Genomic DNA, 15,100 nt, shown 5'->3' on the forward strand with positions numbered 1-15,100 from the left:
TACAAAGGGGTCAATCTGCAGATTGAACCCCCACAGACTGAGCTCCCATTGCTCATCACTACTTTGTGAAGCTTATCTGATGCAGATGAAAGCAGCAAATTTTGCTAGTACTGCCCATTATTAGGCAGATCATACAATTATTATTGGCATGCAAAGCCTGATCTCATGACACCTGGAACATATTAGTTATAAGGTACTCAATTTTTAATAGTTTTTTTTTATAATACTGATGTTGTGCACACTGATAAGGAAGTGACAATACAATCTCAACAGATTACAGTAACATTCATTTATATTTTGTCTTTACTTGCCATTAGTAACAAATTCAAAGTCTGAAATCACATTTCATATTTGATTTTTCAAGACAAATCAAGCTTTAGTGCGACAGCCTACAGGATGTTATTGCAGTTTTTAAATAATCAGGCATAATAGATGGTGACCTACATAATATATGGAGGGCAGTATCCTTGAAAAGTTCATTTATTTCAGTCTTTCAGTTCAAAATATGAATCTCATCCTATATAAATTTATAACAAAGAAAATTATATATTTCCAGTGCTTATCTCTTTTTATTTATATAACTACAGCTTATAGTTAATGAAAACCTCAAATCTAATTTCTCAGAAAAGTGAATATTAAATGTTAATATTAATGTACATTAAAACAGGTACATATTAAAGAGAAATTGTATTTAATATCCTGCGCAACTGTGGAGAGGACTGCTGACTCAGAGAGGACGGTCTAGCAGAGCTCAGACCGTCCGCCAATGTTGTGATCCAGACACTGCTAAAGAATCGGAGTGCTGTATTCAGGTATACCAATGGAACGTTGTGGAGAAGGAAAATGTGTGGCAGAAAAAGGTACACAAGAAACTAGAATAATGGCCGCTTCGGGAGGACTGTTTGCCATTGCTTGAAGAGCCACCACACACGGGTAAATTTGTGACTGATGAATCAGCGAGAATGTCGGCAATATATTATCCACTCAACGGAAAAAAGGGACTGAATTTACCATAGAAGAAAAAAATAAATAAATCATTCCGTTTTTTCAAGTTCACTAACAAAAGCAGAAGTATTCACCAAAGGAGTCAGTGCAAACTCAGAATGCAAACTCAGAGCTAAAACCTCAGTCTCTCTTTTTTTTTTTTTTGGCTTTTGTGTGTCAACTTTACACTGAGAAGCATGGTTGAGAAGACTGTTTTCTAAAAACATTTTCAAAGTAATATTAAAGAGTGTTTCATTGTAAAAGAAAACGATTTTATTACTGGAAGTACTTCCGGATGCTAGAACACTTGGTAGCGTTGACTTTTATTAAATTATAACAGAAAACAAGAAAGGATCAATTCTGTTTTCAAAACACACTTTTCTCTTTATTACAGCTCTCCGTTTTGATGATACCCACAAAGACAATAACCAAAATGCAAATGCATCTGAAACTGAAATATGATGAAGACACAAGGAACTTGGAACTGAACTTGGAAAAATGAACTTTTCAATTTAGCTCCACACCTTTGTTTTTTTTTTTCTGTTTTGTCTCTCTAGTGTTAATTATGAGATTAGATACATTTTGCCCCCTCGCATTCCTGCAAACAGAGACACATTCCAATATTCATCTTAAAGCTCTAAAGATCCTCTGGAAAGTTGAAGGTGTTTTGACAACCTCTTCTGTCTGAGCTGACATCCTTATCTGCTCACGTGGATCTCGGAGAACGTTCAGGCAGCCCGTGCAGGAATGTGTTTTGATTAATAATTAAACCAAATTTTAAGATTGATGGAGAAATGTGACTGACGTCTGACTCGGGTATTTTAAACCCTCACTCCCAAGATAATTGCAGACTTTTAACATCTTATCGCAATCTACTTCAGATGTTTGCAGGGTATAATTTAGTATTTAATTTATCCATGATTTAATTATGCCACTTGTTGGGTAACGAAAGAGTCAACTAGATCATGATTAAACCTGTCAATTACAGACATAAACCAAACACTTCGTGATATTCATAATATATTTGTTAGTTCTTGTTTTTAATATTGTGTTGAAATAATAATAAGATGATAAAGCTCTATTGCATCGATGGTGTTAAGACATTATCCAGAGCAATCTTTGGATCATTTTTATGATTCAAAACTTTTCGAAAATATATTTTTTTCTCTGAGAAAAAATGTCTCTGATAGTTTTGGTCAAGCTGTTTGTATTTTGTTAAAGAATTGCAGCAAATTTTCTTTTACAACTTTTTTCAAGCTTAATACGTAGTAAACTTGTGTGTTTTATAGCCCTCTATAAAAGTGAATTATTTGAAACTAAATTATTGCACATTTTACTTCCAAACATCTTGGTTCAGTGTGTGTTATTTTTCTGAAAGAATGCGCACGTGCTGTGTAATACATGCCAGATACCTACCAGTCTGTGATAAGCTTGAAGCACATTATGTATTCTTAAACTAAACCAGGAGCTTAGTGCTACTTGCTGGTGCTGGCATGCTCTCCGGTCAGGTTCCAGGTCTATGAATCTATTCTGAGAGCTTGAAAGCGTATTATTTTTCTTAAATGTTTCAGGGATCAAAAAGCATCGAGGCTGATGGAGATGAAGATGAGGAGGCAGAGGAGGATGGCCTGATCCAGCCGGCTCAGGTCTTTGCACCAAAAAGTCTCATTCTCGTGTCCAGACTGGATTATCCTGAAATATTCCGGGTAATAAGGCGCTGTTTGATAAAATCTTGATTAAAAATAATTTTCTGCTTGTTCAGAAGAAATTCCTGGAATTTTTGTGTCAAATTATTGTTTTATCTTGTTATCCTGAGATATCCCTCATACTGTCTGCAGCACAGGTCAAGTTGGTTTAAGTGTAAGCATTGACGTCACTGGAGCAAATTAGGCCTAGTATCTTATGAGCCTCTTATCTTATTTCACTGCAGAATTTATTTACACAGAAAGTCAGACATGCTATCTGTCCAATATTGACCTAAATGTTACTGCAGTCAATTTTCTTTTTATTTTACTGTAAGCATGAAACTCTGTATGTTTTCCCCACAGGGATGCTTGGGGCTGATCTACACTGTGTATATCGACAGCCTAAACTTCCCTTTGGAGGGCCTGGTGGCCAACCTATTTATATTCCAAGTTCCTATTGCAGGTGGATCTCAGGTACGTCTTCTTTCTTTAAGACACAACGTAGCTTTGCTACTTGAGTGCTCCTCATAAATGGGCCTGGATTCCAGACCACTAGTCTTTATAGAAATAGTCCCTGTCAGTCACTGCGTGGAGGTGAGGTCTACAGCGTGATTAGATTGTTGTCGAGCAGCCAGTGGGGAACATCGTGTTCAGACAAAGCCTGAAATTGTTGTCAGACCATAGGATTTTTTTCCTACTGTTCTGAGCAGAGCGAATCCCCTCTGGCTACTGGGGACAAGGATGAGAAGCGTTTTTTAAATATTTTTTTAAGAATTGCTCTTTCAGAATCAAGATCTGTTAAATCCTTCCTCTTTGGGAGGTCTCCATAGTTTAGAAGTCAAAAGCAGACTCAATAAATAGTTTAAAAAGCAATAGATAAGTATGAGACAGTGAAGAGTATGCATCATTTTGAAGACTTACCGATATTCCTCAAAACTACACGTTGATAATCGTTAGCCGGGTCATTATTAACTGACATGTTTTGAACGAAAATGTGCAGACTGTCGGCAAGACTCCCAAACACGATCGCTATGTATGAAAACTAGGTCTGCTACCCGCTGCTGTTTTTTGTTAATGTATCATTTTTTTGTTAGGGATTTCTTTCAGAAGTACTTTTTTTCAAACATCTTTTGGAGCTTAAATTTGTTTTATGTCTTATAACACATACATTTGGCACTTATTGCATGGCATTAAATAACAGATGAAGTGCCAACCTTAAAGAAACCAAAAATTAAACCTCTATTAGGTTTGTTCTTAAAAAAATAAGACACCTGAAGGTTGAACATTAGGGCCTCACAATCTATCCTTATCACAATCCCAGTATGCTCAACAAAAATTTGTCAAGAGGACTATTTGGAGTGCAATAATTGTTGACTGATATATTAAGTGTTATGAGGTCACTCTTTGCCAATTTGGTAATTAGTCTGCTGGTTGGAGTTTTTTTCTGTTCACACAGCGGCATGGAGAAAAACAGCACATTTTATTTTGTATTTAGCAGCTTCAAATAAATCTAAATCTGGTAACAGTGGCATTTGTTACCAATGCATTTTGTTGAATCAAATAACCTTACCAAGCATCCAAATTTACATTCAAACACAACCTTTCAACCCTTCTGGTCTTTGAAAATGTATTCAAATGACGATACGAGTTTTATCACAATACACAAATACTTTGCTATACGAACCACAGCCAGGAATTTCTTCCTCACTCACAGCGTGGAAATGTTGCAGCATCGATAGTTGGGTTACATCAACAAATGGACTTGAAAGTTGCAGTGACATTGTAAACAATTGTTTAAAACATTTCTGAGGTCTTTTCCGAAAATTTGATGACTGGATCTGTTGGCTTCCTGTATCAGAAGTTCTTGTGCAGCTGATGCAGCTGATTTGTTCAGGCATGACAAAACAACTACCAAATTTGCGTTTTCTTGGGTTAGAACACAACAGTTCACCTGACCATAAATCTGATTTGTTGATTGTCAGTTATGTTGCAGTTTGACACTGGGCATGATGCTTGTGGAAACCTACCATAACATCCTTCTGACATGTTTTTCCTCTTCGTACTGCAGAAACTGTTCAGCCTGGGAGCAGGAGATCGGCAGCTCATCCAAACACCTCTGAACGACACGTTACCTGTTACATACAAGAGTGTTGCCCTTCTCTTCCAGCAGCTAGGTGGGTCCATGCTCTGAAATCCTGTTATGTAGGACACATTGTGGCCCGTTTGTATCCTAAAGCTGTACTAAATGCCCAATAAATACAGCATGCAGAAATTATCAAATTAAATAACCTCGTCTTGTAAGTGTTGTTTTAAAAATTAATATAACACAGCTTACTGCATGTAAAATAAACATTTATTCCTTTGTAGAAGCTTGATTGTACTTTTAGTCACATGGTTTGCACTTTTGCACAGTCAAGAGACTTGCCATGAGCCATGAAGAGTTTATGTTGCTGAAGAAATGTTTTGAAGTTTTCTCTCTTGACCCGTCAGCCATGCCCTATTTTGCATGAATTGAAATGAACACATGATCCAGATTTGAAGCAATCTTCATGTTTTACATTGCATAGGTTTTACAACACGTTTGATTGTGTGGAATTAGAGGATTTGTGCTGATGATACGTGCTTTGTTAAACGTATTACATGCCTTATCCGAGGTGACTCATATCTGGTGATAGTTTTGCTGCATTAAGGGGGAAGATCTGTCACTCCACTCTACCCTGTCATGGTTTGGCATGAATCATATTATGAGCTATCAAACATTAATTTGTATTTGAAGTCATTCGTGAAGAACCACACTTATTTCACTTTTCCAGCATGCAATTCTTAGCTCAGGGTGAAATTAAATATAATTCACCTGAAATTTATTCTGTAATGGAAAATTGGCCCCATTTGATTAGAGGAATGTAGTTTGACCCAGAACAGCCTCTATTTCCTTTGTGCATTAGCACCATGCTTTTTTTTGTTTGGACAGAATGAAGAACATGCATAAGGGGGATACTTACACAATAGTTTTGATTGGGGTTATGCTGAGGTTATGCATTTTCAGCCAACCTGGAAACACATAACAATGTTGACATTAAATCCTGCCACAGGCCAGTCAGTCCTCATAAACCTGCTCCCATTAATCAGCAAAGTGGACTACGCAGTTTTGTTTGCTCAATTTGCCGGCCACTGGACATGTGTGGAAAAGCTAGTCTGGTTTTATTTTGTTTAGCTAGCTCTCAGAATTATGATGGGTAATGCAGCACAGTTAAAGAACATTGGGAGTTTAAATATGCTTCAGCTTTGCTTTGGATGCGGTTTTTCTGTATTTTTGAGCTTGAAAGGGACTAATCAACTGTCCCCCAATTTATGTTGTTATTATTTTTGGTCAATGTTTTTTGATAAAATGTTTATTTTTACATAATCATACAGAAAAAAACACATTCCCTACACAGGCAGCAAAGCAGCAGGGCTTCTGTACTGTCTTTATGGAGATCCTTTAATTACACCTTTATCTATACTCGGATAAGTGAGAATAGATAAATTGATAAGTTATACATAGACAGTAAAAGGACTGTTTCATCCCTGCTGATTAGGTCATTTTTATGTCCATATTAGGACGGCTGTGTAGACATGCAGGTCGGCATATCACTCTGTGTGTGCACAGGTCACAGAGTCACCGGAGAGGAATGTGTGTTAAACATGTCACTTTGCACAGGAAGTACATCCCCCCCGGGGTCGAGACAAAACTGGCCATCAACAGCCCCGCTGTTTGTTGTTTGTTGCCTTTGTTTTTCTTCTTTCTGCGGGGGCTCTGCCTGTCACTTCTTTATTTACAGCTCGGAAATGCGTCGCTGTTTCCATGAGATAAGTGCACACCTGGATCCACCTTGATTCCCAAACCCGAACATCAGCTTCTCCAATTTGCTGGATGTGTTAATGATAGATGAAGATGGAAGAAGACCCCGTTGAAATTACATAATTTGGTTCCACTGTGTCTAGTTAAACAAGCGGATTTGTTGGAAAGAATCTGTTGGGAGCCGTGTTTCCTGTTTATCACTGAAGCGCTGCGCTCAGACCCAGCGCCCCCAGCGGTGCGGATATGTCTGCCAGGGTTCCTCTCTTCTTATCACTCCAATGTGTGATGAATTGGTCTGTCAGTTCCTTGATAGGAAACAATAACAGGAACTATAAACTTAGAATTCATCCTGATTGTCACTCTGGTATTTGAAATATTATTTATAAAGTATCAGAGTATGTCATTTCCTTTTGCTTTTTTGCAGAAAACTGTTCCGTTGAGTTTTGAATGATTTTAGCTTTTGTGTCTTTTTGAATAAATTAAAACGGTTGAGGGGGAATTTACAGCAATTCCAACTATTATTTCTGTAGTTTCTGGGGTTAAGCATCTTAAATGTCTTATTTTAAACTGAATTCTGCTATGGCTGTTAAGAAAGCAAGTCAGTAGTTAAATGCATATTAGTTGGAATATTTTGTAGCTGTACATTTCATTTTATTAATATTCTAGCTCAATATTATCACTTTTATGTATATTTGCAGCAGAAAACAAGTTCCAAGTAAATAACTGGTAGTTTGGTTTCCAACAGACTTGCAATGAAACATGAAGTGACTTGCACTCTGCTGAAATAAAGGACTTACCAACAACTTTCAGGCTTTTACTCTCTCTGCCATAAAAATATCAGTCATGGGCCCTTTAATTGCATTGTAGTAAGTTGTTTCAAACATCACATGTCAGTTTCTGCCAACGTCATGGTGAATCAGTTCTAGATGTTCCCATTTGTTTCTATGAGGATTCTTCTGTGGTAGATTTGGCTTTCAGGAACCGATCCAACAGCATGGTGTTTATTTAGTCTTTGCAGCATGTCTTGAAGCCGTGATGGACATTTACATAACCACCATACGAGTTGTGGACATTGTAATCTGTTTTTTGTTTTTTTTTAGGTTTAAAAGAGTTCTCCACACATAATGAGAAGTGTTTGAAGAATGATGGAAGTCAGGAGTTAGTTACAAGTCAGATTCTAACAAATACCTCATCAGGTTTTTTTGTTGTTCTTCTTTTTTTCAGGAATCCAAAATGTTCTGAGCTTGTTTTGCGCTGTTCTGACAGAACACAAGGTTTTGTTCCACTCCAGCAGCTACCAGAGGCTGGGAGAGGCATGTCGAGCCCTGGAAGCTCTCATGTTTCCTCTAAGATACAGGTGAATGCGCACGTAAACTTTCTGTCCAGATAAATAATCACATGACTTTCCACTAACTAAGACTTTATGACTCGCGTGTCTTGTGATCTTACTAATCATTAACCTTGCTCTCTATTCCTTTCCAGAAACTTTGTTGCACAAATGCAACGTCTGAATTTATTTCCCTTTAGTTCCCCTTTTTACAGAAAGCTGATCAGAACTTCCTCTATCGTGCTTTACTGCTTAATGTATGCATCAGTCTTCTTGTACCACATTTGCCAAAATAACATTTCTTCCAAATAACTTCAGCAATGATTTGAATACTTTTTTTAAATTGATGAGTTTGTAAAGTATGTAAAGCAGTTTGATAAACAGTGAACAGCAAGCATTGATCAACCAAAGCACTGTGACTAAAATCTATTCAAAATATCCATCATTTTCTGACACCAAAGTCTTCCTTTTTGTAGTGCCAGCTATTATGTTTTTTTTTTTGTTGTTGTTGTTGTTTTATCCTTGTTCATCTAGGACATGGCTGGATTATATCAGTTTCCTTTTGACACCATCAGATTGACTAGATTATAGTTAGCCCAACTGATTATAGTCAGTTCGAAACGTTTTTCTTTTTTTTTTTTACCAGGTTCTCTGATATTAATGTTCATAAATGTTGAGCTATGCAACAAAATAATATCTGTTTTTCTGCCTGAATGCCAACATCCTACTGCAACAAGCCTATCAGTGCTTATTGGATTTTGCAAGATTTTGCTGATGGTCATGATGTTATTATTTTAAAACGGTGGATTCTGTTAAAAAGCATTTAGTCCCTGAGGGGAAAAAATTCTGATGAAGCAAAGATTAAAGGCCTTGTATTGCAAATAATGTAGCAAAATGGGTGTACCACCAAAGCCAGTATACCTGAAACCAGTTGTGCCAGTCTGAGGTTATGGTTTTAGATGTATTCAGAAAGATAGCTGGTCTGCAGTTTTCAGAGCTGACAATCACAGCTCCATCCTGGCTTCTCCTGTGACCGAGTGTCCTTTGGCAAGACCCTTAATCCAAGTTTCTCGTCATGGCTGGCTAACAGCATGCATGCCAGCTCAGATGCTTCAGCGAGGCTTTACTATTTATACCGCTGAATCTGAAGATGTTAAAACCATATTAGTCTTTACTTTTTAGGTGTTTTTGTTGAGGTTGCAGCAGTTCACAAAAATTCCTATTTCCACTCTTTTTTACTTTTATGTTTTGTATAAAACCCCAGAAATTTTATACAATAATAATAAATTATCCACTATTTATTGTTTTTGAAATAACAGTCTCTAGGAGATGTTGTGTAAAAGAATGACTCGGTTTGGCATTAGGTACACCGTGTGGCAGTCTGACGTTTAAGTTTAGTGGACAGATTTTTAACTAAGAGGTTGTTTAAAGCTGTTAGGACTTGTTTTTTTTTTTTCTAATTTACTCTCTAATTTGCTCTCAAAATAAGCAACCTTCCTGACCAGTCTATATGGACCAACATACTGGAATGAGCATCACGTGTTGGCTAGGTGCTTGAAAATTGTCTGTGGTGGCCTTGAACATAAACTTACATAAAGTTAATGAAACAATGCTGCTGCAAAATTGTTGTTTGTTTTTTGCACATACTGAGCTAGGCGTTGGGCACAAATTCAGGAAATAAGACGGGAGAAATGAAAAGTTATTGTTGTTTTGCATAAAGTGTTCTATCCTGAGGTCTTATGTTGAAATAAATTGCAACACACTTCAGTTTGTTAAAGGTTGTGGTATGAAAGCCATTAAAGATGATAGCCTAACACTATAAATTATATATCTATATATATAAAAAGCAAAAGAGGAGCACAAAATGGAAAGTAAACATGTAGTGTCATAAAATTAGGGCTGTTGCCAGGAGGGACTGTTTGCTGCCTAATAAATTCAAAGATCCTTCAGGACTTTTATTGGATCTTGCAAAGATTCTCAATGCATCCATAAGCCTACAGTTCATAAACTGAACCTTTTACCATCCAGATTCAACTGAAGATTTATTAAATTGTTTGTCCATCCAGTTTTAGAAAATATCAATTTTATGTTTGATAGATTCCTGTGAGGGTTTGTTTACAGGTAAATGTTTGCAGCCTAACTATAAATATACTATGACTCATATTACATATTTCAAAACATGCGTTTAAGATGTAAGACATCTGTGCTGCACAATACAAGTGTTGAGTAATTTTGGCATTGTGGGATTATAATATATGTGTTTAGACATGAGAAGTTGTACATATTGACTGTTAAATACTTTCTGGTTTTTACTCCATGTAATTCAGGAAAAGTTTCTAGTAAATTACGTTCATTCAAAATTTCATTACCAAGTTTGGGAACTGTATTGGATGGAGTCTCGGGTGATTTCTTACTTTTTTTAATTTGGATTATGCAACATTTAATTTCAACACTGCCAAGAATTGTTGGCAATGTTGGCAAATTGCATTTGTAACACGTACTAATTGTCAGTGTCTTTTCTCTACATATTCAGCTACCCGTACATCCCTATTCTACCTTCACGGTTGCTGGAGGTGTTGAGCTCACCCACGCCTTTCATCATCGGAGTCCACTCCATGTTTCAGAATGAAATCCAGGATTTGGTGAGTTCTCATTTTAACTCACTAACTTACCTTAAGCATTTTGTTCAAGTATTTACTTTCACAGTTTAGAAAAAGGTTATGTTTTTTTTATTGTCTGACTTTAAGCAGCATATATATATGCTGCTATATATATATATATATATATACCTGTATATATATATATATATATATACAGGTATATATATATATATATATATACCTGTATTATCTTATCGCGTCAGTCAAATCATCTGATCTGTCAGTTTTTCCTTTAATATTTTGATCAGCTGGATGTTATTATTGCTGACCTGGATGGAGGAACTATAAAGATTCCAGAGTGCATCCACCTGTCCTTGCTCCCTGAACCTCTTCTGCATCAAACTCAGTCTACTCTGTCCCTGGTAAATACACAACTTTACTACAGAATTTACAGTGTTTTCCTGTTTAGGCACTGAAGGAACGTCAATAAATATAAACGGAAAATTAATAAAGCATGAGGAGATTTTTACATTTTTCCGTTTCAGGTGTTGCACCCTGATTTGGAGATAGCAGACAATGCATTTCCTCCACCACGCACAGCACCCTCCAACCTCAAACTTCTGGTAAATGATGCACACCATGACCTGGCAACATTCATGAGTCTTAAGATGTTTCATTTTTAAGAGCAGACTGCCTCCTGTTCCCCTCTGAAGGGGGGCAATCTGTTCTTCTCAGAAATAGTTTCTTATCAGAAAAAGGTCAGTGCTGGAGTGAGGGCACTGACAGTAACCCATTACCTTAAAGACAAACAACATGTCTGTTGCATAATTAACTTATCAGACTGCATTTGTAGCATAGTTTTTTGATGAGTAATTCTTTCGTGTATGTGTGTGATTACGTTTGCGTGCCAGGACAAAGAGGTGAGGGCCGTCTTTCTCCGGCTGTTTGCACAACTCTTCCAGGGCTACAGGTCTTGCCTGCAGCTCATCCGCATCCATTCAGAGCCCGTTATTCACTTTCACAAGGTGAGATATTTCTCGGATGGAATCGCCACGGGCAAAATTGAGCAAAAGTCAAAATTTCCAACTTACCCCCTTAAGTAATCTTGTTAAGCAATTTCTCCTCATAAAACACATTGTTCCTTTAATCTGCCAAGAATGTTTTAGTGAGCTATGTGGGTGGATTTACACAAAGACCTGACAGATAAACTTGTCAGGGGATGTATAATGTTTGTGTTTGCGTATGCATGTGTGAGTATGCATTTTGTTTTATATGTGTCATGTGGGGGGGAACCATGACTCTCCGCCGTTGCTATCCTTCTGTTTATCAAAGTGTCACATGAAGAACTGTAAACCCGGGCACAGACCGACCGGTGGAGTGCCATATGAAACGCATTAGGTTTACCATTTTCTTTTGTGCAGGGACTTTTGTTTGTTCGTGTCTGTGGTGTCTCCGTTGTAACCCATTAGCACATCATCCTTAAAGTACCCCACATGGATCACATTATCAACTAAAGCGCTGCCTGGAATTTCTGACTGGAGTGTTTTATCTCCTCTGCCCACAAGCACAAATAATTACACAAGAAAATTAAATTCATTTGCATGCAGTTATTTATAATAACTAGATTTATGTGTGTGCAGAATAGCATGTTTTCAACTATTAAAAAAAATCCCTTGCAGAGATTTTTTTTTTTTGGAAATATTTGATCACATCTGAAACTGCTGTGATCACAGTGCTTGTTTTTTATTCTGCAGTAAATCTCTCGGCGTAGGATCGCATTGCTGCCATCTGTGTTGAATTGTAACCCCTCTAATGCTGACATTTTCCAGACTGCCTTCTTGGGCCAGCGAGGCCTCATTGAGAACGATTTCCTGACCAAGGTTTTGGATGGCATGGCCTTTGCTGGCTTTGTTTCAGAGAGAGGTCCACCTTACCGAGCCTGCGATCTCTTCGATGAGGTATGGCGCCACCAAACGCCGAGTACAGGTCTAAAGAAATGCTTATGCAGCAAGTTGCTTAATAACTATTTGTAATAGATGCTCAGCTTGTTCTACTATTTAGTTACTGCTATAGCGGTTACATTTACATTTTGTATTTCAAAAACCTTTATCAAGTATATATTTAAATTAATCTTTTCTTTTGTTACAATTATAGATATGCTAAATAACTTGCACATCCAGCTTAAGTTCCAAATGATATTTTTATCTAATTAATTTATCTATTTAATTATATAAGAAGTTCAAAGCACAATTTAAATAATTAGAGAGATGTGATTATTATATATACATTTATTTAATTTTTTTTGCATGGCAGTTCAGGTGTGTCTTCTTTCTTTCTGTTGTGCTTTTCAGCTGGTGGCCTTAGATGTGGAAAGCTTTAAGGAAGAGGAAGCTAACCCTGTCATGCTGCAGAAGCGCATCAGGGAGCTCTCAGAGCAGCTCTTCAGAAATGTAAGGCTTCATGTGAAAACCCCCCCTCCAAAAAAAAAAAAACAGATTCATTCTTTCTGGTAAAACAGTGCTGCACTGTACAGACACTTTACACCAGTGGTGGGAAATTAATTTTCCCCTGAGCGTACATTACTAGCTATAATTGTTGCCAATGGCTGAATAATTCCACATATATCATAATTGATGAGCTGTGAATAAGATTTTTATCAGTTCCTGTTAACATTAATCATTGCAGGTAAACAATAAAATGTAACACATTGATGACTTGAACTTTATTTTAAACACTTCAGTATTATCTAATAACTTTTCTGATTTGCTTTGTGTTTGGTCTGTAGGAGAATCCCAACCCCCACATGGCTTTCCAGAAAGTGCCTCGGCCCTCCGAAGGATCCCACCTGCGCGTGCACCAGGTACCGTTTCCTCTGCTCGATGATGGAAAGGTGGAGAAGATGCTGCAGGATGGGGTGGCGAAACACAGCCTTACTCCTGTTTCCGCACGACCGGAGAAGAAGTGTGTGGTTCCTGCCGGACCACCTGTTGGTATGATATTATTCTAGTATTTTCCAGATCTGGAGAAATACAGAAAAAGAATTTAAGAGTATGGAAAATATTTGTATTTCCAGAGTCTGTTTTATTCTTTATCCCATTGTCTAAATACCATGTCCATATTTCCATTATTATTTCTTAGCATCCTTCCTTTTCTTCTTACTTTTCCTTTCTATTTTTATCCCTTCTTGCATATTTCCTTACTTTCCTTCCTTGTCATTTGTTTCATTGCTTCTGTCTTTCTATCCTATCCTATTGACTTTTCTTCTTTCTACCCTCTTTCCACCCACAGTAGACACACCTGCCTCAAAATCACAGTTAATTTTTGTATTTTACATTTAATAGTTGCAAATTACTAGAGAGCTCTGGAAAGTTGAGTCTAGAAAATTGAAATGCATAGTTAAATTTTATATGAAATATGTAGTAATCCTGTTTGTATCAGCTTTTTCTTTTTTTTTAACCACCAGTGGATTCTCTCCTTGTTTTCTGTCTTAGTGTCCATTATGGGCAAATGTGGCTCGGTGTTTAACAGCGCTCGCAGGCTGGAGGTGGTGAAAAACTGCATTTCCTTCATCTTTGATAGCAAGACCCTGGAGACTGAAAAGGTGATTCTCACAGTCTTTCATCAGAGAAGCTAATTGTCCTTTAAAGAAGCTCATTAGCCAAGAGCATCTTTCGTCTAAGTTACACCACACTGAGCTGCGAACGGCTCTCCTCTTTTATTACTGTAATATGTCCCGGCTGGGACACAGGCACTAGATTAGATATTGTGGATCATTAATCAACTCTTTTTGGACGTATTCCCAGAAACAGTTTATTTAGTAAATTCATATTTTAGAAGATCATCAGTTTTTGCGTCTTTCTCAGTCTGTGTAATGTCACACATGAATTGTTGCCAGTCACTTTATGTGTCCCAGTTGTTTCATATAGGTGTTGTATAATCCCTGCCTGCATCTTCAGGAGATTTTTTACTTAAATGCCAAAAAAAACATCATAAGCAGGTCAGCCTGGAGGAAGTCAATGACTACATTTTTAACTGTTAGAACATGATCTGTTCCTCCACCTCCAAAACGTAATAAACTAATTTCCAGTTGCCTCACAAAAAACTCAGAGCTACCCAACATCAGCTAGCCAGGCTGAATCCAAGAGGCATTCTTAGCGAGGTGAAAAGCCTGAGAACTGAGTAATGGCAGCGATGACAGACAGATATACAGTTTCACGCTATTTGCCCAAAAGGCGTGATTAGAAGTGGCTTCAACCGGGATGAAGCCACTTCGGGATACGCAGGGGTGTGATATCTCATATTCACGTGTTGTACTGAGTAAATCGACTGAAAGGGAAACTGAGACATTTTTTGATCACAAACTACAGACGTATATTGCAACTTCTGTTATCAGGTTACTTACTTAATTTTCTGACAGTTCTTCACTTTTTATCAGTACATTTGTGGATCCCTGTGTTGACAGACCCTTCCTGCTGCGCTGCGTGCGCTGAAAGGAAAGGCAGCTCGCCAGTGTCTTACCGATGAGCTGAGTGTCCACGTTCAGCAGAACAGAGCCATACTGGACCACCAGCAGTTCGACTACATTGTTCGGATGATGAACTGCGCCCTTCAGGTGAGTTGCTTCACAGTAGTAAGTGGCGTAAACCAATACAAAATCCTCACA

General features: G+C 37.5%; 1 protein-coding gene across 5 annotated transcripts in view; it reads left to right on the forward strand.

Moving 5' to 3' along the window:
- The window catches only part of sbf2 (SET binding factor 2), a 112,607-nt gene that overhangs the window by 51,061 nt on the left and 46,446 nt on the right, over nt 1-15,100 (forward strand). For all 5 annotated transcript variants that reach the window (XM_044135488.1, XM_044135479.1, XM_044135449.1 and 2 more), the window contains 13 exons: nt 2,556-2,690; nt 3,033-3,143; nt 4,738-4,843; nt 7,735-7,867; nt 10,371-10,479; nt 10,746-10,859; nt 10,983-11,060; nt 11,349-11,462; nt 12,267-12,395; nt 12,789-12,887; nt 13,223-13,427; nt 13,929-14,038; nt 14,900-15,049. In XM_044135488.1, coding sequence (XP_043991423.1) covers nt 2,556-2,690; nt 3,033-3,143; nt 4,738-4,843; nt 7,735-7,867; nt 10,371-10,479; nt 10,746-10,859; nt 10,983-11,060; nt 11,349-11,462; nt 12,267-12,395; nt 12,789-12,887; nt 13,223-13,427; nt 13,929-14,038; nt 14,900-15,049 — 1,593 coding nt within the window. The remainder of the gene's footprint in view (nt 1-2,555; nt 2,691-3,032; nt 3,144-4,737; nt 4,844-7,734; nt 7,868-10,370; nt 10,480-10,745; nt 10,860-10,982; nt 11,061-11,348; nt 11,463-12,266; nt 12,396-12,788; nt 12,888-13,222; nt 13,428-13,928; nt 14,039-14,899; nt 15,050-15,100) is intronic.

The sequence above is a fragment of the Gambusia affinis genome, linkage group LG02, assembly GCF_019740435.1.
Source record: "Gambusia affinis linkage group LG02, SWU_Gaff_1.0, whole genome shotgun sequence".
Classification (NCBI taxonomy): domain Eukaryota; kingdom Metazoa; phylum Chordata; class Actinopteri; order Cyprinodontiformes; family Poeciliidae; genus Gambusia; species Gambusia affinis.